The sequence below is a fragment of the Malurus melanocephalus genome, unplaced genomic scaffold, assembly GCF_030028575.1.
Source record: "Malurus melanocephalus ecotype Western Australia unplaced genomic scaffold, MMel_1.1 scaffold_15, whole genome shotgun sequence".
In the NCBI taxonomy this organism is placed as follows: domain Eukaryota; kingdom Metazoa; phylum Chordata; class Aves; order Passeriformes; family Maluridae; genus Malurus; species Malurus melanocephalus.
Window position 1 is genome coordinate 4872413 of NW_026623247.1, and position 27101 is coordinate 4899513.

At 42.5% G+C, this 27101-nt stretch overlaps 1 protein-coding gene across 2 annotated transcripts; it reads left to right on the plus strand.

Annotated features, from left to right (window-relative positions):
* The first annotated feature begins 2993 nt into the window (after positions 1–2993).
* Positions 2994–20285, plus strand: LPL (lipoprotein lipase). 2 transcript variants are annotated; one of them, XM_057385266.1, is made up of 10 exons: positions 2994–3245; positions 10031–10197; positions 10315–10494; positions 11094–11205; positions 13062–13295; positions 13535–13777; positions 14862–14982; positions 15761–15943; positions 17128–17232; positions 18110–20285. In XM_057385266.1, the coding sequence occupies exons 1-10, from the start codon at positions 3182–3184 to the stop codon at positions 18153–18155; spliced, it is 1455 nt and encodes a 484-aa protein (XP_057241249.1). In that variant the 5' UTR covers positions 2994–3181; the 3' UTR covers positions 18156–20285. The 2 variants fall into 2 exon arrangements, with proteins under 2 accessions (XP_057241249.1, XP_057241258.1); XM_057385275.1 differs by having other exon boundaries at positions 2995–3245; positions 10034–10197.
* Positions 20286–27101: the final 6816 nt, after the last annotated feature.

Here is a 27101-nt window from a genome sequence, read left to right on the forward strand (position 1 = left end):
AGAAGACATTTTTGCTTGTTTCTAAGCAAATACTTTTGCAGGAAGACCTCTCACCCTCAGTTATCAAATCTTTTATATTATTTATATTAAAGCAGTACAAAACCATTCAAAGTGTCATGTTGTGTTGCCTCCCTTCTCCATGTGTTTCAAGCTCTCTTTGGAGCACTTTTGTAGAAATGAAATTTTCAGTTCGGTTCTCTCCTTGCTTGTTGTGTGAGGCCAGAGAGTTTACCCAGGGTTTTGCTCAGCTGCACCACAGAAACCCCTGCTGCCTATGTTAGAGACACTTCTGGGCTTGTTTTGACTTTAACCTTCTACATGGTCTGTGGGTGCAAGTAYCAGTCTAGTTATGCAACTCCTTTCTTTATTGTCCAGGTTTTCCCCTGTCATTATCAGAAAAAAAAATGTATTTTAGCTCTCATTATAATACCTTCCACCCACTTGGGAGTCCATGAGTACCATAAATCAGCCTCTGTTTTACAGATGGATCTTTGCTTTCCCCTCTAGGATTAKGCGTTTCACAGAGGACAAGGAATTCAAGTCCTCAACTAATGATTGCACTGAAGCACCTTGAGTTGGTGCCATGAAGCTTCTTCTCCATYCAATCATGATTATCTGCAAGAGACAAAAGATTTTTAAAAATTGAAAAATGTGCTGTGTTCYATCTATTTCAGATTATTTTGCATCTGAGTTTACAACAGACTTAGGCAATTTGTTCAAGATCCAAGAAACCAGAATTATCCCCTTCGCCCTGTCTTTCATCACTTGAAGGTTTCCCTTTTGTGTCTCATTTTTAATCTTCCTTTTTTTAATTTTTATTTTTGTTTTGTTTTTGTTTTGTTTTTTTTGTTTGTTTTTTTTTCTTTTTAATTTGGTGGACACTTTGCATAACTCTTTCTTAAATATACATAACTGTGTCTTAAAGTGAAGCATTGGCATGAAGAAAAAGTTATGCAAATAAGCATTTTCAGTGTAACAAATTAGATTTCATTCTGTGTAAATCTGCTGCCTGCCCTTGCRGTTGATGCATTTCACAATCTGTATTGGGAATTAACTAGAAGTCTGATTACAGCCTGTGGATTTGCAGATGGGGCCAGCAATCCAAACAGGACTGGCGTGCCAAGCATTGCCACTGCTCCTTTCTACATTATTCTATAAGCAGTTAAAACTTCTTTTCCCATACTCACCTTGTAATGTAAGCTTTTTAAAATTTATTTTTCCCCTCAGTATCCATGGATGTAGTTGTGTAAACCAGACTTCATGTTCTGTTTTGCTCTGGGGGGGGTAGGTAGCTCACCTGTGGCTATGGTGACCTGACAGTTTCTCTTACAGCAGCTTGCCTTAAAGTGTTTGCTCATTTAGCTGGCCACATGTTGCCATCAGGGAATTAAATTTTCTAGGAAGGATGTCTGACCCTACAGAGAGTCAGGCTGATTTCAAAGGGAGAAATCACGCTATAGAGTTTCAACCAAATTAGATCAAGAGAAATGCACTGTTAGCCCACACTCAGGGAAAACAAAGACATGAAAAGATACTTGCTATTGTTTTGACAAGAGTGTCAGAAGATGTGCTCAGGACTCCACAAGCTGCAGCACAAACCATATTTTTCTCTGCTCACATCATTACCACCTGGTGAGGAAGGCTGGTCTGTCTTTACTCCCAGCCTCTTCACTGCCAATCCCCTGCTCTGACTCCCAGCCTCTGTCCCTGCCTCACCCACTGTGTCAGCCCCCTCCTCAACCTGCTACTCCATTGTCTCAATGGAAAAGTCTCAGCATGAAGAGTTTGTACCCTCACTAAATTCTTCCAATGCCTTCTGGTTATAAATAGGGATTGCTGGTGGAGGAAATTCTAGTTGTGTCTTGGGGGAAAATGTATTTTCCCTTATTGATCTTACTGGTCTTTTAGGGGAACCTAAAGTTGCAAAGGTGACCCAGTACTGCTGCACTTCAGCAGCCTTTTATTGAATAGTCTCACTAATATAAACCAGATTCATTTTAGTCTCCTAAGGTGCCTGGTATGAGAAAGATCCATTACTCTTGAAGTGAATCCCATTTGCTTCACATTGCAAAACCCAGGGAGTCCTCATTCCCTGTGTCATAAGCTTCTTTATGAAGATGGGCCTTTGGCAACAAACTGCAAATGAAATAAAAACTGCTATTGTTATTAAATTAATGTTCTTACATAACTGATCTTTTACCCAGTGGCTGCCAACACAAATCTCACTGCATTAGAGTTAGAAACCACATTTCTAAGAGGAGGGCAGAGAGAGTTGAAGATGTCAAAGAATCAATTTTTTGCTTCTCAGGAGCACAAATGTAGTCTCCAGCAAGCTATTTTTTTTTTCTGAACTTGAATCCATGAGCGCTGGCAAAACAAGGCAAAGATTTTTCAAGGCAACAGTGGAAGGGCCCTACAGAAAATGTAGTTTTCTGGTCACTGTTGCAAAAGCGTGAATGGGAAGGCAGACCCCAGCAGAGGCACGGCAGAGCTAGSTCGCCACAGGCAGGAAGGACCAGGGGGGTGAAACGCTGGGGTCGCATCCTGTTGTGCGGGCAGGGCTGGCCAGAGGGATGCAGGAGGGCTGCGGGAGCCCGGTCCGAGGAGGGCTCAGAGCCCAAAGAGGGCTCTATGCATGCCGTGCCGAGCAGGGACCGGGCCGTTTCGTCCCATCCCTTTCCATTCCATCCCGTCCCGTCCCGTCCCGTCCCGTCCCGTCCCGTCCCGTCCCGTCCCGTCCCGTCCCGTCCTATCCCGTTCCGTTCTATCCCGTCCTGTTCCATTCCATCCCGTCCTGTCCTGTCCCGTCCCGTCCCGTTCTATCCCATCCCGTCCCTTCCCATCCCGTTCCGCTCCATCCCCCGCCCTGGGCATCGCCCGACCCCGACCCCGCGCCCCGCCCGTCCCGGGCAGCGCCGGCCCCGCCCCACCCCGCGGCGGCCGCCAATGGGCGCGGGGGGCTCGTTTGCATATTTGCATATTGCCCGGGACATAAGGAGGGTGGGCAGGAGCGGCGCTGGCCGTGCTGGGCGCTCCTGAGGTTGCCCCGTCCATTGCAGCACTTCTGCGCTGCAGTTGTGTTTAGTTATCACAAGTTTTTGAAGCAAAAAAAAACTTAATTTTTTTTGGTTGTTTTTTTTTCCCCCCGCTCCGAAACTTTGGTGCCGCGGCGGGAGGCGAGATGGGGATGAAGGCGTTCCTGGCCGCCGTGTGCCTCTGCCTGCGCTGGGTGTCTGCTCTCGGCGGTGAGTCCCGGGGCCGGGGGGACAGGACGGGACACGGGGTGCACGGGAGGTGCCGGGCCCGCCTGTTGCTTTTGGGAAAGGAGCGCTTGGAGGGAAGGGCTGCTGGCATGGCGGGAAAGGGGAGTTTGTAATCTTTCCTTTGTGAAGCTGTCCCGGGATGCTTGGGATGCTGCGGGACCCGGGTGTCGTGGAGTGGGCTTGGAGGGCGCTGGAGAACGACGCTGGGGGGAAGCTCCACGGTGTTAGGAGAGACCTGGAGTCTGCTCCTCACTCGAAACTCCTGCCGGGTTGATGGCGCGACCTGTTGAGGTTTGGGATGTGTTCTTTCCCCCAGAAACAAGGTGGCTTTCAGAGTCCCTTGGCCCGGCAGGGGATTTGCACGGCAGTAGCACCAYGGTAAGGTCTCTCGGCTCCCTCCTCTGTGGGACTCATCCATCCCAGCATCCCAACTTCCCTCAGTCCCTGATCCTAGACAAGGCGAGGCTGAGTTTCTTCGTTATCATGGTAATGTGTTCGAGTTGTAGTTAAGCCTGTAATGAGCAGGATCCACAGCGGAAAAGGGAACAGAGGGATGAACTCTCTGTAGGTTCACTCACGGCTGTGTTTGTTGTACCGGTGCTTGTTCACAGGCACCCKGTCCAAGGAGAGCAAGTGGAATGTGTGCAAATGTTGACGACTAGGTGTCCACCAATGCTCTCTCAATTAATCACAACATGATTGAATTCGTTATGAGCAAAGAGACTGCATACTCCTCAAGCTTACAAATGTAAAAAAGCTCTTAAAATGTTGTTAGCAGTGCCCTGTCACAGGCTGACTTTGTTACACTGATCCCCCACACAGAGTATCTATCTTTAAAAGTTTCTGGCCTTAGAAGAAAGGGTGGCTGTAGCTCCTAGAGCTGCTTTGTGATCCTRAAATGGAATATATAAACTGCTGGGTTCTTTTTCTTCTGTGGGTGCCTTTGTTACTGCTTTGTRTACAGGGAAGATGATGGAAAGTATTCAAAAGTAAGAGGATGGGGTGCTAGGGTACAGCGAAAGGAATGTATTCTAGCTTTGAATCCAATTTTGTGCCACCAGACACAATCAAAACTAGTTTTCATCACGGCATCCAAATTCTATGCAGTAAAATAACTACCTTTCCAGACAAAGCTTTCATCCATGTAAGAACTGATTTGACACAAACTTACTAGTAATTTTATTATTTCTTCTCAGGAAGGAACAGGTTATCTGAAAGCAGGTTATGTGTTTATCCTAAAGCAATTCAAGCCCTTAGTTTCACACTRTTTCTTGAATACCACAGTAAAAAGTTTTTTGAAACCACAGAAAACACATGATCCAATGCTCCAGGAATCCAGAGTATTTAAAAAACAACATAGAAAAAACTTTCTAGGTGAAGAAAGTGTTGGTGTTCCAGGAAAAGATAAAAACATTGTTAGGAATACCTTCAGATCCTTATTTTTACCAGTGTAAATCCAGAGTCAGCATATTTACCCTGTTGTGTGATGTGAGCTCCTGGCTTTTTCTATGGCTGTGTTTGGGATAGACATACCAGGGCAGCTGAAACAATGCATTTCTGAGAAGGCACAGAGGTGAGGCTCTCAGGCCTCTCAGTTGTGCTGGAGATTAGCATGATCACCAASACTGCTGAAAGTTTGCTGGAATGTCCTCTGTGCAGAGGTCCTTGCATGACAGGCCCTTCTCATGCGTCCTTACCTCCCTATTACTGCCAAGTCTGACAGTGGTTGTGCTTTAATTGTCTTGGGCTAATTCCAGATATCCCAGAGGGACGTGTGGATGGCAAGATCTCTGCTGGACTGAATTCCAAGTGTCCCAGCTGCAGCTGAGTAAAGATTTGACAGGGAGTACCTTGGAGAGGGGTGGGCCCCCTGCTCACAGGGCAAGAACAGCAATTTGCCAGTGTGGAGCTTGAGCTGGGAGCTCCTTGCTCAGCTTCTGAACTGGTGCCCAGTCAGTGGTGCCAGAGCTTCTGAACTGGTGCCCAGTCAGAGGTGTTGCCCTTTCCTTTGGCCCCTCCTGGGAAGTGAAGCAGAACGTACTCTCATGGCTCTGCCATTAAGGAATACATAAATAAACTTGGAGTTGTAATATTTTTACAGCAAGGTTAAACAATAACCTGACGCGTGAGGTAGGTTTCCTGGGATTGCAACACACTCTAGTGTGCTTTCAGTTTGCGGTGTAGATCGAATTAAAAGATAACTGTTTCTGTGATACAGCCCCTTTATTGCAGCTGACTGTGAGTTTGCTTCAGAACTCCTGGGAATTCAGTGTGACTGATTGATGGGTGAGCCTAATGCTGATTGTCGGCTGAGGGAAGATTTAGTCCAGTTAACCATAGCTGGTGAATGTTCAGTGTTATGTGCAGATGTTTGCTGCTGTGCATTTGTGTGCAGGCATGTCTCTCTGGCTTATAGTTTACACAGTCTAGCGATGTACTTTGAAGGATCTTTACACATAGTATTTACATTTCTGAGTACATAATGCTAGGAAATCATTATTTATCAAAGATTCCCTTTCTAAAACCATTGCTTAGCTGCACTCATTCTGGCAAAYGCATGGTTATAATATTTTGGCAACTTGTGTGATGTGGGCAGTTTAACTTTTGATTAATATTCCAGATGTTGCTACTTCCTCAAGACTCACGTTCTCCACCCAGCTGACCAGTGGTAAACAGTTTCACAATCAAAATGATTACCAAGTTGTCTTGGGCTTCCTGTGAAAGAAACTTGAAACTGAATTTTTTTTGATTAATGTGTCAGAATGCCTAAAGTCAATGGGATGCTTTCAAAATTGATCAGAGTCCCTAACTGAACAGAATTTCACAAGCTGCAAGTCCAAAGTATCACAAACTTTGAACAGGAAAAACAAAACTACTGACTTTTCCCAGTTAGTAGGCTTTTCCTCTGCCCCACTTTCTTTGAGTTCGGTGAGATTCTTGTTACCTTGATGTACAGGACAGCTTTTTTTTAATTTTATTTTTAATATGGAAACTCAGACTGTGGAAATAGGGGTGTAAGAAAAGCCTCAGAAAACTTTGTATAACATGACAAAATGGTGATGCAACCTGTAGACTCTTAGAAAAGCCAGCTTGCATCTGGAATTAGTCACTTAATTCATAATTCTGGTCCCTTTTCTGTTCTTTAAATGATCCCTTTATAGGTCATGTTAGCGGTAAGCACATAGCAGTAGCCAGAAAACTTTTTCTTGCAATAGGTGGTTGTATTTGTAACTGTGTGCCTGGAAGCTTTGCCAACACACAACACGTGCTTTTGTACCTTTGCCGAATTGTGTCTGGGAAAGTGTAGTTTTCAGCAAAAGCATAGATTTCCTTTTTGTCKGCATATGTTTTCTTCCAGTCTGTTTTATTCAAGGAGTTGTTTGGAAATGGACTTAAATTCTTGTCATGAAAACCTACTTTGGTACTTCAGCATGGGTGTATATATTTATTGATACCTAWTTTTGGTATCTGCACTATGCAAAATGTGATGTGACTTCAGACAAATTTTTGTCCACCTTTCAGAAACAGAAATTTTTTGGTTTTTCCTGGTTTGAATGAGTTAAAATTACTGTTAACTGAACCGTGGTGAGTGTGTACCTTGACTCTGCAGTTCTTTGTGTGCGACTAAGAAKGAGGCCCAATGGTTCACTGACTCAGGACATGATTCAAGGAGACTTCTCCCTTCAAATCTGTGTGGAAAAGGTCTGTGGCAGAAGTCCATGAATGATGAAGTTTGGTTGTGACTTATTTTTTTAATAGACCAAGAAGTATRATCAGGTGCAGAAACAGAAGTGGGAAATGCTAGTCTTCTGAGCTGACATGCTGGGCAACTTCTCTGCTTCAGGTTTAAAGGATGGTACATGTAGGAGTTGGTCTGTGTGGTGAGTGTGTACATTSTAGGGGAACCTCTGTGCTGTATTTCTAAAAGGTATTCTGCAGAAACTGGGATGTCAGGTGGCACTGCAGCAGGCATGCAGCACATTAGGTACAGACAAGGTATCTTGTGCTCTGAGCCGTGGAGAATTTGCAAAGCCAAACTCAAGCAAATTCTGAGGAAAGCTTCTTGGAGAGTGCACSACAAAGTCTGCAATAAACTCCACTGTGCGCACACACACACGTCCCTCATCCAAAGGATATCTTGCCTGCTGGAAGCTGACCATATGTGGACATAAGATAACATGACACTTTTTGTGGGCATAAGTTGATAACAATAATTTTTTCTGACTTTCTTATTCCTCGTACAACATAGTTAAATGAGAAGCATGGCTGYCTGCCATTTCCCATTTGCAGCTCCTGTTTTCTTGGTGGCAACTGTGTCTCAGTGATTTTATATCCTCAAATCCCTATCAAAGATTTTTTTAGACTTAAACAAGAAACAAGCAAATATTGTGAAGCACTTAGCACTTAGTAGCAGGTTCCACTGTAATGCAATCTTTCTAAGCTTGGTGCGCTTTTCCAAGAGCACTATTAAGTATTGTAAATTTCCTATAAGCTTGTTTTCAAAAGAGCTGTGGTCTGAACTTGGATGCAAATTCTATCATGTGTTTGTAATTGAAAATACACTACAAGACAGGATATCAATGTAATTTGGATTTTGGATTATTATCAGATAAATTAAATTCAGAAGGGAAATGTTATCTAGGTATGAAAGGAAGCACTATTAACTCATGAGCAGGTTGACTACTCTTGTTTGCCTTCCTGTACTAGGAGGGAATAGACATAATTGAAAATCCTACTGTTGTATGCCTTACAGTTCAAAGTTGTTCCTGTTTCTTTCAAGATTTTACTGAGTGAAAAGTCATAGGTGATATTTAACCAACCAGCCTTTGGGACTTTTCTTTTTCTGGCTAAAAAGTAAATGATTCAAGTATAAAGGTACATTTCAGAAAAGTGTTTTATACTAATAGTGAGAAAAAGGAATTTTGAACATGCAAAGATACAGAAAAGGGGCAAATATTTGGCTAGTTTRGTAAATTTAGCTTTCAGTATGTGCATAAAATGTTATATTCACCATTATGTGAATCCTTCCACTGGTTTGAAGGAAGGGTAAGGTCTATGAAAAACACCTTTCTCTAGGAGGAAGGAGGCAGGAAGGGGGCCCTCAGTGCAATTATCCTGGATTAGCTAGCCAGCCTAGCGCACTCAAGGTCAGAACTTAAAGCTGACTACGGCCTCTGTTCAGTGAACAGYCCTTGCTTTCCTGCATGTGCTTTGACAGGTGAGAAATCCCACTGAACGTGGGCAATGTTAAGCCATTGATTACGGATGACAAGCTTCTCTGAGGCTTTTACAGAAGCATTTGTTGCAGGACTGTGTGCTGGTTTCAGACCTCATGCAAGAGGTTAGAGCCTGATTTCTCATGACCCTTGAAGCACAGCAAGAAATTCCCAGACTTTRTAGAATTCCCGGTGCATTAGGTGAGGTCAGGCACAAGTCAGTGCCTTGCTATGTATGGTAGCTTGAATGAGAAAACCAGAAAAACCATTTTGGAAAAAAATGAATTGTTAGTAATTCATGACTYGAGTGGTACAAGTCAGCACAACTTCATGCAAAAATGCAAATCTACCAATCATAGAAAACCTTATCTGCAGTGGGAAAAAGAAGAGGAGTGGAAATCTGTTTTGCACGCCTGACATGAGGTCCTTGCCCTGTCCATTTGTATTCCCCGTGGTGGCTCAGAGCCATTCATTAATGTGTGTTCAGGAGTTTGTGAAAGGTTGGTGGTCTCGATGCCAGGAATGACAGCGCTGAGCAGGAAGAGTTGGCCGAAGTTCAGCTGCACTTGACAAACAGGCAATCAATATTTGCCAAACTCAAGTTGCCAGACTAGGGCCTGGGTTTTGAAAAGTTAATTACAGGGTTTGCTGTACACAGAGGCATTTAAATGTTGAATCAGGCATGAAAAGAGGAGACATTTAAGTTTCTTACCAAAGGAAATAGTGAGTATGAAGCCTGAAGTCTCCTGTTCTTGGCAGGAATAATAGGAGTACTTAATTTTTGAAGCTGGAAGTGGGAGGGAGTAATCTTTGCAGGCCATGACATACTTTGTTACCACCAGTGCATGATCTTCACTTCCTTCCCCACCCTGGACTCAAAATAGCTTCAGGCAGAGGAAGATATTTCTGTGCAGCTTATTTTTTTGTAGTTTATCAGATGATCAGAAAATGTATTTCATTCAAACTAGACTAGCTTGTTTGCTAGTTGAGTTTCTCTGATGGGTGTCTGATCTTCTCACCTGCTGTTTCTTGGTCAAAAGTTAAAACTAGCATTTTGTGAAACAATGATGTCTTCAGAGCTCTTAATGCACTGCAGCTACACAGTGTTAGAAAAGGCCTTATTAGGCAGTGATTATTGATGAGGTGATGTGGAAGGTGCACCACTAAAATATGTAATAGTGTGGTAGCAACTCGCTGCTTTCCTGGATGACTGTGACAGTCCTGTGCAGTTTTCCATACTCTTGTGATACTTAAGAGATTTCCTGTTTAATGTAATGRGGAGGATACTGGCTCTTAAAATGGATTCACACCTCTCTGACAGCTTGGCAGATTCTTACAGTTTTAACAGGATCTTKTAGGGGGAGCAATTTTCACCCTTTGATTTCCTCTTTTTGTGGCTATTGTGTGGCCACTGARTGCTGTAGGAAATGAAAACCTCATGTCCTGTTTTTTGAGTGTTCCAGATATCTCTCCAATATTGTACCTGTGCCTTCTGACTTTGTCCTAGTGCTCCTAAAACACTGCTAATTTTTTTTTTGTACCCTTGCACAGCAGAAACGGAAAACAATTTCGAGGGAATTGAGAGCAAGTTTTCCTTACGGACGCCTGCAGAGCCTGATGAGGATGTCTGCTACCTGGTTCCTGGGCAGGTGAACAGCCTGGCACAGTGCAACTTCAATCACACCAGCAAAACCTTTGTGGTCATCCATGGATGGACGGTAAGACAAAGTGGGAGRAATCTCCCTTTTAACCACACGTGTGACCAGCTGCGCAGAGGTGTCTCACAGGTATGTTAATATATCTCTTTTTTTAATTAAAATCCCCCAAACCAACAGGTGACAGGGATGTATGAAAGCTGGGTGCCRAAGCTGGTGGATGCTCTGTACAAGAGGGAGCCCGATTCAAACGTCATTGTGGTGGACTGGCTGGTCCGRGCTCAGCAGCACTACCCGGTGTCTGCGGCATACACCAGGCTGGTGGGAAGAGATGTTGCTACCTTTATTGACTGGATGGAGGTAAGATGTTCTACATAATGTCCTAGGAGACAAAACAACAATGATCTGTGTTAATCATCTCCTGTTGGGTACATGCAGTTAGACTCTTGCAGAGTGTAGTTCTGCTGGACTGGTAAAATTCCAGCTTTAGTTGCTGGTTATCTACTACTCAGAGACATTTTGTAGTGCCTTCCAGAAACTTTACCTTGTGGTCTGTGGAGCCCTGCAAGCCCACAGGATTTCTGAAGGCACTGTGAGAGGGAGCTATGAAACACAGGTTCCTGTATGTTATACAGCAGCCAGCTCTTGGGAATCAGAAATCTGCCTGGCCTGTGGAAAATACGTGGGAGATCCAGAAACTATGGGGAGAGGGTGTCTGAAAACCTGTGTAATGCACAGCCCTGTGTTCTTCCCTTTATTCTGCTTTCCCCTCAGCTTAGATTTCAGCCATAAATTAGTTAGATCAAGAAATCTACTATGGCACAAAATTATGTGTTTCTTCTATTATTCATAGCTCAGACAAAGACCCCAGTATTAACAAAACACTTTATTTCATATCTTCTGTGGGGTTTTTTTTTGTGTTTGGCTTTGAACTTAGAACAAATTATTCTCTTCTGCAGGAGCAATTCAATTATCCTCTCAACAATCTCCACTTGCTGGGGTACAGTCTAGGTGCTCATGCTGCTGGAATTGCTGGGAACCTGACCAAAAAGAAGGTGAACAGAATTACTGGTAAGAAAACTTGTGACTATAGRGTGGAGAGTCCTGTCTGTTCCATACTCAAACATTGTATTCCACTGAAAATCACCAGAATAATTGTTGCTTGCTGGGATTACTTTGGTTATGTGTTCATGATTTAATGGAACAGCAGGGTTGATATTTCTGTTGTAGAAATGGAAAAAGATTGAGAAAATAACAACAAGGGTGGTGACTGAGAAACCTTCATTTGCTTCTTCACAAGAAATGAGTGAGTAGGCCAGGATGAAAGAGTAGTTGAGGGGGTCAGCTGACCAATCCATGGCTTGGAAAAGGTCRAAGTATTTTTTGCAGCATGAGAAATTCAGCTGATCGTCTTTATCCAGGCAGTCATCCTCGGAGCTGATGGGAGCCATTGTAAAACAACAGGAGGCAAATCCTGCTGCAGCAAGTTTGGCACCTGCAGTACTCTTTGCCATGGGATGATACAGTTGCAATAAGTTTATATGGGCTCAAAGGGAGACTGGACAGATAATCAGAAAAAAATCAGTGTGGCTTATTAAACAGTTAACAGGCTCAAGAAATATTCTTGGCTGGAAATAATACTGTGAGGATTTGGGAAAGAGGAAGGGAGCACATATATAGTTGCCCTGTTGCTATGTGTGTTTAGATGTCTGTTGAAGGTGATTTTTGGAGACGGAGAAGTATGTTAGACAAGGCAGAGTGCAAAGCCACTGGGGCTGGTTTACAGCCCAGCAACTGGAGAGCCGAGCCCCTAGCACTGATCTCAGTGACAAAGGAATTGCCAGCATCAGCAAATGAGGCTAAGAAAATTACTCATCTGTGGTGTCTTTGTAGCTGAGAGAGCTTGGGAGCAGCATTCAGAAGAGAGCCTAGCTCCTGGCACCCTTTAATCTTTCACCTGAGCCTGGCTGTGATCCCAGATCCAYGGGCATGCTGAGAGATGGGCTAGGCAGCAGTCACATCCAGAAAGGTCGAGTCCTGAGAGGTGGCAGATGAAAATCAGGAGGCCAAAGCTCTAGTCCCTCTGCCCTTCCTTTCTCTGAGTTGCAGCTTTCACTGAGGTTCCCAAAACACTGACATGCCACTAATACTCTGCTGTGCCTCCAGAGTTGCTCTTGGTGCTGAGGATGAGCTTTTCTCTGGGAAAAGCACAGGGAGCAATGTAATGCAGCCCCTGAAGCCCTCACAGCTGAGGGGAGGCAGCTCAGACCTGGGGATGCCAACAGTGAGTGAGCAGCACGGGTGCCTGTCCTTAGCTCAGGGCTGCAGTAAAGACACATCCCTTCATCTCTACCTTCAGCCATCTCTCAGCTGTCTGGACAGGAGATAGCACTTGTTCACTGACAGAGTAGTTCTGGGCTTTTTTTTGGTGTCAGTGTTGATGCAGCTTGACAGTTTACCATGGTGGTCCCCTTCCCCTTAGATACATAGGCAGTGAAACTCTCATTTATGTTTCCCACTTGTTTCCCTGGCGTGCAGTTGTCAGCAAGAGCTTTCCATACTTCAGACACTTCAGATACAAGTTACAACTCTCTACAAGAGAGGAAGACATTGAGAAAATACTTGTGAGCTTGTTTCTTCCATCCACTGGAAATGCTACAGCTCTGAGGAAGCTGTCTGGGCTTCCTTCCATGTGTTTGCATACACTTTTATTTTTTTAGACAGTGACAACATTTCCAGGTAGTGCATTTGATTTTCCTGCATACATGAATGTTATTCAAATGATCCCTCTGTAATGTCTGCAGGAAAACCAGCAGTGTACTCAATACTCCAGCCCAGCGTGGCAGCTGAGTTTGGCATTTGCTATCAATGTCAGTGTCTTTGGCAGACAATAATCTCAGTTTTTCATTGTGGCTTGCCCCACAAAGGGCTGGATCCTGCTGGTCCTACCTTTGAGTACGCTGATGAGCTCACCCGCCTGTCCCCGGACGATGCTGACTTTGTGGATGTCCTGCACACCTACACCCGAGGCTCCCCAGACCGCAGCATTGGGATCCAGAAGCCTGTTGGACACATTGATATCTATCCCAATGGTGGAGGTTTCCAGCCGGGCTGCAACCTGGGAGAAGCTCTGCGTCTGATTGCTGAAAAGGGCTTTGGAGGTGAGTGCACTCTGATACAAACAATAAAACAGAGGGAAACCTGAATAACCCTGCAAGATGTCTTGCAAGGAAAGATCTCCGAGAGGTACAGGGATATGCTCTTTCAAGTGCTTTTAAAAATCGTCCTGTAAACCACAGTTCTGGCATAGTGGATCATACCTGTTGACAGCATTGCTCAGGGGTTTATATCATTTTATATCCACTCGTGTATACATATTGTACATTTTAATTTTTTCAAGATGTGGATCAGCTGGTGAAATGCTCCCACGAGCGATCTATCCACCTCTTCATTGACTCCCTCCTCAAYGAGGAAAAGCCCAGCATGGCCTATCGCTGCAACACAAAGGAGGCCTTCGAGAAGGGACTCTGCCTGAGCTGCCGCAAGAACCGCTGCAACAATTTGGGCTACAAGGTCAACAGAGTGAGGACAAAGAGAAACACCAAAATGTACTTGAAAACCCGTGCTCAGATGCCCTATAAAGGTAGGTGARCAAGGCTGGGTACTTGTGCTCATGTGTGTGTCACGGTGGGCATGTGCTGCAGATGACAATCCTGTGGGGAGCAGGGGTGAAGCTGAGYTGCAGTTTGCCATTGAATTCAAGTTTCAGAGAAGTGTCATCTTGCTCAAGGTGTGGAGGTGTGGGGTAGAGCACAAAAAGAAAGGAATTTGTGATCAATTTCTAAGTAGCCAAAATTACACTTGCTCTGCTGCCCAATCACTTGGAACAGCTGAGTCTTCCAAAATTTTCAGTGTTTTTCATCYGGATGATTACTTCCTTCTGTTGGGACAAAAATTAGTAGAACTCATTCTGATTAGCAACTTATTTAAAGATATGCAAACATCTGATCTGTGCCTTTGGTAGTATGTTTGCTAGAGGAGCACCAGTTCTCAAAATATCACAGCACTTGACTCCAGTTGCTGCTGTGGGAGGTCTGACAAGGACAGTGCTAGAGAGAACTGGGAGGTTTTCAGCGAGGAAAATAGCTTCTGAGTTGGGTTTTACTGCTTTATTTTCCTCCCTAGCTTTGCCTGTGTGCTTATAGTGCATGTTGTGTGATGCACCAGCAATCAAAAAGCACTTTGCTGCAGTGTAAGAACTGCTGCAAGACTGGTGTTCGGCTGGCTGCCTAATCTGCAGTGTCAGTGGGTTGATTTTTTTTCTTCCTTTTACCAAAGCTCCTGTAAGAGGTGGGCACAGCTCACTTTTTTAAAGTCAAGGATAGCAAGTCTTACATGTTCAGTACCAGATTTGAAGGTGATATTGCGCGCTCTGGGGTTATTACTGTGGCAGCTTGAACTCAGAGTTTAGTTGCAAGAACTGCAAAGGTGTTCTTTAATGGTGATTGGCTTATTWACTAATATTTACTTTCTCACAAAAATTGTTCCCTGGATACCTGCAGGGAAAAAAACCCTTATTTTGGTGAAGTTAACATATTCTAGACTAGGATTTTCAGAGGTAAGGCAGGGTGGTTTTGTCACCAGCTGTCTCTTTGGAAGCTGAGTTTTCCTAATGGTCTTTTTTTTTTTTTTTTTTTTTTTTTTTTTTTTTTTTTGTATTCTTCCAGTCTTTCATTATCAGGTCAAGATCCATTTCTTTGGAAAGGCTAATACAACCAAGACAAACCAGCCGTTCCTGATCTCTCTCTATGGCACTCTGGATGAGAGTGAGAACATTGCTTTCACTCTGTGAGTAACTACTGAAACAACTGAAAACTACTGTTGAGTTCACCTAAATTTGTTAAAGCCTCAAGTGAAAAATTTGCTGTAGCTYCTGCTACAGTAAACTTACAGAATCCCAGAATCTGCTCTTGTCCTTGATCAGGGAGTTGCATTCACTTCTGAAAGTGATGAACCAAACCCTACAGGAGGTCTTTTTGATAAGACATTTGAAATACGGAAATGTGAAGTCTGACCTGTGACTCAGCCTAACAGGGGTTTTTCTAGTGCTTCCTTGTTTTCTTTTCAGTGTCCTTATACCATGTTCCAACTGTGTTAAATCTTTTTAAAAGTAGACTTATGGGTCTGAGGGCCTCAGTGCATAAGCTGAGGGAGACATGGGATTTGCTTTCACAGCTCTGCAAATGCGTAGAAGTTTGTGTGTACATCCCTGAACATGGGCTGGCAGGGGATGGAGCTGCAAAGCACCCAAGTCTGTTTTCTGCTCTGAGGAATGTAAACTGTCTCTGGGTGGTGGTTGTCTGGCTTTTCTGAGAGTTACCAGCACAGGAGGGGACAACCTTTGCCCAGCAGACTGTCCCAGGGTTTTACCAGCCTGATCACAGAAGGATGTTGTTTCTACAAAAGCWTAAGGTGGTTTTTTATCCTTATTTGATCCATCAGAATGATGCAGAAAGTTGTTTCCTTCTTTGGAACATAAAAATTCCAGCCTGAATTTTCTTTTTCTGTCTAAGAGTTTCAGGATTCTTTTTGTTTGTTTTGTTTTTTCTTATTCTCCTTGCCACAGGCCTGAAGTCTCCTCAAACAAGACCTTCTCCTTCCTGATTTACACAGAAGTGGATATTGGAGATCTGCTTATGCTGAAGCTGCAGTGGGAAAAAGACACCTTTTTCAGCTGGTCAGACTGGTGGACTCCTTTTACATTTGACATCCAGAGAGTCAGAGTGAAATCAGGAGAAACTCAGAAAAAGTAACTTCTTTCGATTGTTATAAGCTGTATTAATTTTAATTGACAGTGTTTCCTGCTTTCTGCTATCTCATGAGCTGGTTCAAACATGTTAAGCAGTTACAAATAGGTGCAGCATTGATAATTGGGGCTCCAGTGGTATCAAACCACCATTTATATCAGCCAGATTCAGTTGTTTACTTTCACTGCAATTTGCAATTTGTAGTCTTACTCCCACGCAATTAATTTGTACCCTACTGTTGTAACTTTAAGTTAGTTATAATATGCAGGCGAGTATCTCCATGAACCAGCACCAGTGACTGTATTTGCAATTTCTCTCATCCTTTTTCATGCTGGGTGTTTGCATAAGTTTTGTCACAAAGAGCGTGCTTCAGTGGAGATTTTTAGAAAACCTTCCAAAAGTGTGTTTGCACAAGAAATTGTTGCTTAGTTAAGCTGGATTTTCTTTTGGGTTGAAAACCTGAATGGTGGGTGAAAAACTGAAACACATGACTGCTTCAGGACATTGCTAATGCGTGAATGTTAGAACATCAAAGTCTGAACAAAAGTGCTTTGGCATGAATCTTTTGAAATACTCATATTCACTAAACATGAGATCTGTTTGCAGAACATGGGCCCAGAACAGAGTATGTGTGTCCTGTGTGTAGTATAGTAAACAATAATAAGTTCCTTCTTTGAATAAATAGGTCAGTCACTTGATCAAAGAGCAGTTATCAGAGCTGAACAAATACAGGGGTGGGGAAAGTACTGATAAGTAGAAAAAAGTGCTCAGGTTTTCTGGAAATTGCAACCTACTTCATTTGCAAACATTTGAGCGACTATGGCTTTCTTCCAAGTTCATTCACCTGGCAAAAAACTCCTGTAAAGACTGGGGTAAATAAAGATCGAGGAGACTTTGCGATTGAACTTCTGCTGTCTTAGCCACAAGAAGATTTTATGCAGAGGATCACTGAAAGTTATGGCTATGGTTTGATGCCCATGCATAATTCATTTACCAGTTTTTCTTGCACAGCGTTTCTTTTGTCATGGAATTCTCTTTTGAAAATAACTTTCTCACAAGCTTGCAAAGTAGTAGTGTCCCACATGACAATGTATAAAGACTGTTTCCAAGCACCAGTCTTCTTTCTAAGATTAAAAAGGGGTGTTTGGCTCAGTCGTGTGATTTTTTTCCAATATTTATTCCACAGAGTGGTGTTCTGTTCTCGAGATGGCACCTCACGTCTCAGTAAGGGAGAAGAGGCAGCAGTATTCGTGAAATGCTCGGAGCAGCCCGCCAACAGGAAGAGAGGAGGGTATGAGTAATACTATTGGGTTTATTGCCATTTGAGTGGTAATAAAACTTCCCCATTAATTGACTTGTGCACCGGTCTTCTCAAGGCTTCAGAAGCAGCACAGCACAGAGGTTTGCTTGTGGCAGCTTTTGCAGCTTAAAAGCTCATAATTTGCTTCTCCTGGTGTGGTTGCTAGCATGTCTGAAAAGCAGTATAAGGGTGTTAGGGAGGGTTGCAGACACRAGAGGAAAGCATGCCTCTGTCTTAAGATGCCCTACACTTACCCTTAGCTGCAGAACACTCAGAATTCCATACTGAGTCAATTCAGAGCCCTCCCTCTGGCCAGCTGGTACAGGAGTGGAGCAGTCATATGCAGGTGCCCGTCTTTGCACACTGCCTTCTGATGAGTGATTTCCTGAGATTTTTCTCTCTATGGATCAGAGATTCTGTCTTTGTTTAGTAGCCTTTGGTGCACTTTAATATTTTTATCAATAATTTTTCCAGCCCAGAGGAAATGTGGGGACAGTGTTTGGACTTTATCCACTAAAGTTTGAGATAGAGAAGTGGTTATATTTATTTTAGTTCAGTTGCTGTGTGTGAATGGTCTAATGGGGACACTTCTAGACTGAGACCTAGCTCTGCATAAAAATGCAAATGTACTGGCCTTGACTCTGGGTCAATGACTCTGGGGCCTTGAGACCTCTGTGTGTGTATCTGACACACTGATATATAAAATACCCAATATAAAATCAAGCAGAAGCTAGGAGAATACAGGCATACAATTTCTTTTCCTGTTAAGCAGGCAGTTTTAAAATCTTAATTCTTAAAAATAAGACAAGAAGAAACAAGTATCTTACATTGTCCTCACAGCCTTTATATTTTATTTTTTTCTCTACAGCTCCAAGAAAGCCTCTAAAGAGAATTCTGCTGATGAATCTGCTTAAGTGACAAGAACAAAGATTTTTCACACTGGGGAGGAGAAGAGTCTGTTCATCCCTGTGGACTGGATGTTCAGAATCAAATATATAGAAATATTTATCTGCTGCTGGATTTTTGCCTGCTATTCCTAGTTATTTTAGGGACTTCTTATAAGAAAGTCTCAGCATACRAAGTTACTAACTATAAAGATACATTATCCAAATAGTTAAAAACAGAAAGAAACCTGCAAAACAACTTGCCAAAGTTTGGAGTGCTGAAAGAAATAAGTAATTTTGCTTAATCATGGTGCCTTGTGACAAGGTTTCTTGATATCAGATCCTTTACAGCAATTTTTTAGTATTTATTGAAAAGAAACAAAGACCTGTATGTGTTTTTGTTGTTGTTTTTGTTTTGTTTGGGTTTTTTTTGGTTAGTTGGTTTTTTTGTTCTTTTCAGGAGTAGTTTGAAATGGGACAGATTTTCTTCTGTCTCAGCTAATTGAATTTTCAGGCAGTTCAGTGGAGAGAGTTCATAATTTTCAAGTGTGTTTAGCAAATAAGTAGGTATCCCATGTGAAAAAAAAAACCATCTTTGCTGCGTGTATTTCTAGAAGGCGTCAGGGACTGACTTAATATGGGGATGATTTTTTTAGTTTGTGGTTCTGAATGTTTTTTAATGGGGGTAGATGCCAGTGCTGCTTAGCAATAGGTATGATGTTTTAAGATTTAGAGCTSTATGCCGCTTGCCCTGGGATAAGTCACAGCAGTAGGAGAAGGCAGCAATGCCAGTGTCCTACGCAGACATTTAATATTTTATCTGTGCTTTCAGTTGTCTAGCCTTCAACACTGTGAATAAGGAACTGCAGAGGAACTGAGCTACCAGAAAATGCAGGAAACAGATATTTCCCCCCCACCTCCACCCTCTCCCTGCTGCTTGCGTCATGTATGCCAAAACTGTCACAGTTTCTCTGCTCTTCGACACCAAGTGTCAGTCATGCAGCTGAGYGGCTCATGTGTGCAGTTTTCAGTGCAAGTGAACCCACTTGATAGCTGACAGGGATGCTCATGCTTCCCTGTGCTGGAATTGTGACTGCCAGTAATCCACCTAAGTTTATTTTTTGGCTGTGGTGCAGCGCTAGGAGCTGCTTAGTTTTCTGCCACAAGATGGAATTCAGCAGGAAGCAGGAGCCGAGCCAGTTACAGGGAGCCTGATTGTGTGTTCCACAAGAAACAGTGCTCTGAAAAACACTGAGGCACTGAAATTAGCCATGCTGCGAGTTGACAAAAATAGGTATATTGAAGGCATTCTGCTTCCCCATTTGTAAGTAATATATMATTTTCCTAGTGTGCTGAAAGGTGCAATAGCCCTCTTTTAGCTTTCTAGAGGATAAACAAAATGGTGGGGAGGTAGAAGGGCTTGAAGGTAGACACTTGGGGAAGTGTGATACTCATTATTGATGCTGGGTGTTGTAGTCTTTTCCTGCATGTGCAAGACAGCGTGGAGATGGTGATTTCTCCAGTATCATCCCATCTTAAAAGCAAAGGAAAAAAATATATGTGTTTATGTGCACAGTTTGTTTCCTTTTTCCAACTGTAGCTGCTACTATATTTGGGGATAAAAGTCTTAAACAGTGCAATATGTTGGAATATTAATAGCTCTGAAATTGCTCACATGTGATTTCACATTTGATCAAACTACAGCAGAGATGTGATGAGTCACTGAGGGTGGGGTTGAGTATTGAGCCACTGCATTTGAGACCTCCAAAAATAAAAACAGTGATTTATTCCCTATAGATTCCACATTTTCTTGCAATTTTCTCTTAAGAGTTGAATTCTTCAGAAACAAAGCATCTGGACAGCTGTGCTCTTAATACAGGATCAAATACAACACATTTAAAACTTGGACACAAAATAGTGAAAGTTCTTTTCATAAGGAAACATGATTTAGCTCTGGATGTTATTTATTAGCTGTAAATAAGATATTTATGAGTGTAAAGGTAGTTTGTATATATTGCTAAAGTTGCTGACAGTCTCTACATTAATGCAGTTGTGTAGTACTAATCCTGTATATAGCATTCAGAGGTTTTTATCAACAAGCCACTTACATTGCATTGTTTCTGATGTGGTTAATACTTTTTTTCTTTTTTTTTTTTTTTTTTCAGAAATCTATGGTTTTAATAAAACTCTCAAACTGATACTGAAGTCACTACTTTCCTTTTGATGAAACAATCTGCTGTATACCTTCCTTATATGAGAGGGCCAGAGCCTATCCTTGAACTCTGGACTGAGAAGATTGACTGAGACACTAAAACAAAAAAAAAAAGGCAGTGTGTGGTTTCTGCACTGCTGCTCCCCCATTTCATTTTGGGAAATGCAAAAATCATGTATTAAGACATCAAGGAATCACASTGTGAAAAAATGTATCCCACATCGTAAAAGAAGTAACTTTTCCACCTCAGTTTGTGGTTTTCAAGTTTCAGGCCATTTTAAGAGCAGCCAAAGAGCAGTCCTTATTTTGAAAGGCTCTTAATTTTTTTTTTTTAAATTTTTTTGGCCTATGTCAGAACTATGCTTCTGCTCCATGCTTTAGCAAAATTGAGGTGTTCTGACCTTGTGTGTACAGGAGGCAARCACCAGTCCCTCACCACCACCATTTCTTAAGGAAGTAACAATCTCTGAAAAATCACTTTCCGCCCATGTGTTTTGGGTGCAGCTGAGCTCAAGAATGGTTGCCACCAGAACAGTTTGCTCTGTCACACTCAGCAAAGCTCTGCACAGGCAATGGGAGGGGATTGCTGGAATTGAGGAGCACTGAAATGACACACACACACATGGGGGACATGACACACATGTCTGGGGTAATTAGAGCAGCTCTGAGGTGCTCTGGGGAGCTCTGCTTCCAACACCCTTACCTGGTCCAAGGTGACGGCTCTTTAACAGGAGCAGAGCTTCATCCCTTGTGAAAGCAGTGGGAGACAATGCCACGGAAAATGGATGGTTGAAGAGGACAAATGGAGGGAGGGATGGAAGAGGGAATGGGAGGAACTGGAGGAGGAAGGGAAGAGGAGGGTAGGGAATACCCTGAGGGAATCAGTGGAAGAAAGAACCCAATCTGCAAACTTGAAGGCTTGGAAATGCTGACAGTGAGTGTTCTAAGGACACTGCTCTTTCCCCTGTGTCAGTGTTTGGGTTAGGGGACCAAAAGGACTCCTACAGCTGTAGGACAAGGCAAGGCCTGGGGTCACATCTCCTAAAAACACCATAGTATAACTATTCTTTTATCATCACAATATACTTAACGTGTTATTAGGGGAGGCAAAGAAATAGCTTTTGGTGGAGCACAAGAATCCGAGTCTCTTCTGTGTACATTTAGAGCCATCCCTGTGCTCCTTTACTCTTGTGACTTGCTCTGCAATGCCCAGCCACGTCAGACAAGGTGATGATCCCTGCTCACCCTTCCAGTTATGTTTGGGATGGGCTGGAGGGAAGAGACTGCCCAACAATCAGCCAGTGGGTGGACAGACAGAAAGGGACACTCTTGGCTGGAAAGAAAGAGTGAAGAAAAAGGATTTTAGCCAACGTACCTGCAAGATGAGGAAACCCTGACTCAAGTTTTTAATGTCTAGATTTTAATTTTTTTTTTTTTTTAAGAGTAATACATAGCTCTGTGAAATTTTTGGAGCCAGCAACAATTTTGCTCTCCATAGGTGTCTCCATACTTTCTCCATTCGGATACAATTGTGTGCTTGCTCTTTTGTGTGTTATGAACAAAATGTCAAAGCTTGCTTCTTGGGATGAGCAAGAGATTGTGCATGTGTTGTTTCTAAAGGTCAAAACCAGATATTCAACAGAAGTTGCAGTAAGAGGGAAGAATTAAAGTAACTGTAGTATTTTCCTTTTTGTTTGCAGCTTTCAGTGCAAGGCTCTCTATATTGTGACTGTCAATACAAACATAGCCATATTAAAATCCTCAAGTCCAAAAGAATCAAGTTGCCATCACTCAGGAAAGATATTTTGAAAGATATTTCCTTCTCCTCTTGGTGTGTCTCCCCAGAAAAGTCTTCTAGTCAAATGTCTTTTGTAGAACATCTGGAAAGTCACAAATTTATGCATAAGCAAATAAAGGGATTAGCATTCTCCAGTGGCTGAAGGAGAACAAGGAAATGAGAAGAGGAAGGGAAGGGAACCATTTGGCAGAACATCCCATATAAAGCTTGTCCTAACAATGCTTCTGCATCCGTGTGTGGTGCTATCTCTGCTCACAATGCTCAGCATGCTTCCCTAAACCAGTTCAAGTTAACTCAGACAGAACAATGCACCCACATCAGAAATGCAGATGCTAAATGGGTCCACTTTGGATATAGCAGGTGTGAGTGTGCAGTGAATTCTCAGTGATGTCATCTCCCAATCATTCCTGTCAGATAAACACCATGTCCTTCATTGTAGGCCCTTCCTGTGGGAAGTGACACAATGTCATCAGTCTCACTTCTTGCCAATGACACTGGAGAGTATTTGCTGCTGTTCATCACCCCACCGTGTAGAACAATTCAGTGAGCTCTAAGATAGCCTGTCTGGTCGTATGTTACTGTCCTCAAAAGAGCCAGGAAGTGAGGGCCTGTTTCATATTGTTCCACCTACCAGAAGCTTTTGTACCCACAATTAGCTGTAAACCTGAAATCTTCTAAGTGGTAAAACAAGGGCATTCCTAATACAGAAATTAGCAACAGTAGGAACAGAGTGCCATGCTACAACAGGTTGAAAAGGTGCTAAGAATATTCACACGTTTTCAAAAGAAGCACTGAAAAAAGACTTCTTAAGTTTTGTTTGCCAGATCCTCAGGCTTTGGTCAGGCCTCGCTTTTTTTTTTCTCTGGCAGGTTTAATTCAGGAGCTTTTGTGTTTGCTCCCACAGCCTGAGAAGTTGCTGCTGCACGAGCTTCCCTTTGGAGTCACTTCTAATCTTTGGGATTAGAAACCTCTTCAATGGGTGACTGTGCATGTAGGGAGGGAGCTACCAGTCTTGTGCTTCCAGGAAAAGGGCCAACTCTGCCTTCAGTGAGAGGCACAATCAAAACTCCACTCAGGCTAGGAAAAAATCTTTCAGTTGGCATTGTGGTATTTTGAATGCTTTTCTAACAAGAAAACCTTTTCCATTGTGGCATAAGACCCCAGATTTAAAATGCAAGCACAGCTCAACCTTTCTTGTCTTTGATACTCTTAGGCTGTGTTCCCAAACTGTGTGCCCRTGATGTCAGGCCATGATGTGCTCARGCACTAGGTTAAACATTAGCACTGGATGAGTTCTCACAAATATTCCCAGCATCTCTTGGCAGTAAAAACACTCTTATTTATGGGACACCAGAACAAACTGCATAATTGCAGTGATGTAAATAGCACCCTATTAAAGTTAAAAGACAGAAATCAATAAACAAAAAAAAAAAAAGCTACCTGAGAGAAGGACGTACACACAATAGACATTAACATTTAACATCTGGGGGCTTTTTTAGGAAGGTGTGAAACCAAGACAATCCCAAGCAAATTCCACTGCTCCCCCTGCTCTTCTTGCAGGCAGGGATGGGCAATGGGAGCCATCCCAGGGATGCTCTCCTGTGACTCCAGCTCACTGCTYCGTGTGGCACAGTAACCACATGTCTCAGGTGCTTTACTCCTTCCAGGCCCTGCTGAGTCTTGCTCTGAAGCCAGGCATGGTCACACCAATCCTTACATCCCTYGCTGCTGCCAGGCTGCACAGGCAGAAACAGCAGAGCTAAAATGGTTGGTTCCTGGCTCTTGACAGCCTTGATCAGCCAGGAGACTTGACAGAAATCTAAATGTTGGAGAATTTTGTTACCTGTTGTCAGCAATTTTGAATGAAATCAAAACAAAATCAAAACAAGAGGCAAAAAAGCGAGAGCAGAMATGTCTAAGAAAAGGCAAGAAGGAAGGAGGGGTCTTTGATGTTGCAGCAGGTAAGATGTAATATGGCAAAAACAACATAGCAAGRCTTGCACAACAGGACTGTTAAACAATCTTTTGATTTTAAATTCTCTTGACATCCAGAAAATGGAAGAGTGCAGCAGAGGCTAGGTATACCTTGAAGTATTTTACACYGTGTTGGTATCCATTAAAAATGTTTAGTCCATAACAAGCTAATCCTAAAGGAAAATATATATAGACCAGCTATGGAAAGATCACCAAGATTACAGAATAAAAAGCAAGATATAAATAAAGTTTAAAACCTAGAAGCACATATTCAGAAAAAGAGGAATAAATTAAGAGGAAGAGGAAAAGCAAGGAAGAAGAATGCTGCCTTAGCAAATTATTCCGCCCAGGACATCCACCCACAGATTCTTGAAGGTAATTGAACTATTATTTATATGTTCATATGACTAATTTTCCCCTTTTTAATGTATTTATAACCCAACAAAATTAAGCCAAATTTTTTGTTTATCTTGGCAAAATTTTGCCCTTTAGTAGCGAAGTTTTCAGCACAAGGATAAAAAGTAGATCTTAATCTTTCTGGTTTTATTTCCCAGGCCTTAGACAGGAAACTCCGGTCAGGCTCCATGCAACAGAAAGACTCCCATTAGTATCAGCCTTCTCTTAATGTCCTGAGCACAGAGCAGTGATGGARTAAGCAAATGACTACACAATGCCTGACTGAAAATACGAAAAATGTTTGCTTTTCTCCCCCCTTTTTTTATTTATAGCGCTGTGTTCATGCGTGTTGCTGTAGTTCTTTGTTTTCCTTTTAACATCAGCGAATTTAAAGACTCTGGGGAGAAATCAAGGAAATGCTGGGGAACATTCTTTTGACAGTATTTTTACTCCCATACTTGGTGTAAAACTAACAAAAACAGTGTATTTTCATGGCTGTACGTTTTTTTTAATGAAAGGCTGAAGCACACAGCCACAAAATTGGGTGTCATTTCCCACTTTCTCCCCTGAATTTGAAAGCAGAATTTTGAACTTGCATGGGAAGGATCAGGAGAGGAARAGAGGGCAGATCTTCTGTGTTAGGTTTATTTGGGGCTTCTTGTCAGTGTTTTAGCAACCCTCTCTGAGATGYTTCAATTGCTCAGTGGTGCCTCTTCTGACTGATTAGTCCCTGACCATTTTGTTTTCAGCCACTTTCTGACAGGATTCCTATGAAAGCACCCTTTAGGTGTCAAGGTAGTCGACCCATTGCCTTCAAGACTTTCTTGGGCATCTTAGGGGTGGGGGTAAGTYACATGAGAGCATTTTCTTCCAAAATGTAACCAAGTTGGCAAARATCTCTGACAAGAAGCTTTTATGTAACCAGAGAGGAGAACTTGTGTTTTCTTACCAAGCTTAGACCAGATGCTTGGACATCTTTGTGTAGGTATGACTAAGTCTCCATGACCTTCTCTCCAAACTTATCCTAGCTTGCTGATGAATCCTGTTTTCCACTTCTCCTTTCATTCCTCTTTTGGCAAAGTTTGCAGAATTCAGCATCCTTCCTCCTACCAACGCCCCTGTACTCCCTGTCCCATGACTGCACAGGACCCTGATAAATTTCTGTGTAACTCTTTGCAAGGCTACCCTGCCTCCACCCAGAGAGGAGACCAGCGTCAGCTACTTCTCTAAGGATCCTGCAACATTTTCTTGCCTTTTCTCTTAACTTCTCTTTAACCCCAGCATGTGGTTTAAAGCCCTCACAGATTYGGAGAAAAAGGTACTGTATTGAGATAACAAAATAGGTGTTTGAAAGTTCTCCATAAGATGATCAGAGTAAAATGACCCAGATGTGAAACTCCYTTCTCATTGCAGTGCATGTACTTAATTTAAAGAAATAGCAGAAATCTCCTGTTTGGACTTTCCTCTGTGSCATGATAACATCTTGGGGACTTTGGACCCATATCCTGTAGAAACAATCATCTTTATTCCATATCCTGTTTTCTCTATTATTCATTGCTGTTGAACAGGAACACAGTTCTCTCTACAGAGTTTTGTGTGTGCATGCGTGTGTTTGTTGCTGGGAAGATCCAATTTTACATGCTTGCCTAGTGTTAGTCAGAAAAAACCCATAATATGTATTTTATATAGCTGTGTTTGAATACTATATTTAATGACTCTAGACATAAGACAAAGAATATTAAATCCTTGAAGAGTAACACTTCCATCATTCATTTAAGTAACACGCTCTATATTGGACTGAAGGAAAGACTGTCCACAAAATAAACATTATGTTGAGTTCTGTTTTCCTACCATTTTACCACACTAGACTTTCTTACATTACATAAACTAATAGCAAGTGGAAATAAATTCAATTGTTTGTAAAAGAAATACTTGAAGATTTGGAATACAGATTTGATGAATACCCAAAACTCTATTAAAACTCACTTGACTGCAGGGGAAAAGAATTAATCATGAGCTCCCTACAGGCCAAGTTTGGAGATTGATGCATTTGAGCCTAATACAACTTCAGTAATATTTTTCCTGAATCCTTATTTTCTATGATGCAAGTAATTTCTACATTTTGCACACATTTTAACTTTAGAAGAATAATACAAGCAAGTAGTGGAGGAACATCACATGAAATAGAGATGGTTAAGATCACTTACTCCCACCTCTTGGTTTGTGTATGTCACAAAATCACAAAATAGTTGGGGTTGGAAGTGATCTCTGGAGATTACTTAGTTCAAATCCCCTTCCAAGGCAGGGTCACCCTAAGCAAGTGACACAGGAACACATAAAGGTGGTATTTGAATATCTCCAGAGAGGGAGACCCTACAACTTCCATGGGGAGCCTGTTCCAGAGCTCTGATACCATCAGAGAAGCTCTTCCTCATGTTGTCATGGAATTTCTCTTGTTCTGGTTTATGGCCATTGCTCCTCATCCTGTCACTGGGAAACACRGATGWGTCTGGCACCATCCTCTGGACACCCACCTTGGAGACATTTAGTGAATATACATTCATTATAAACAGGCCCCACTCCTCCAGTCTCTCTT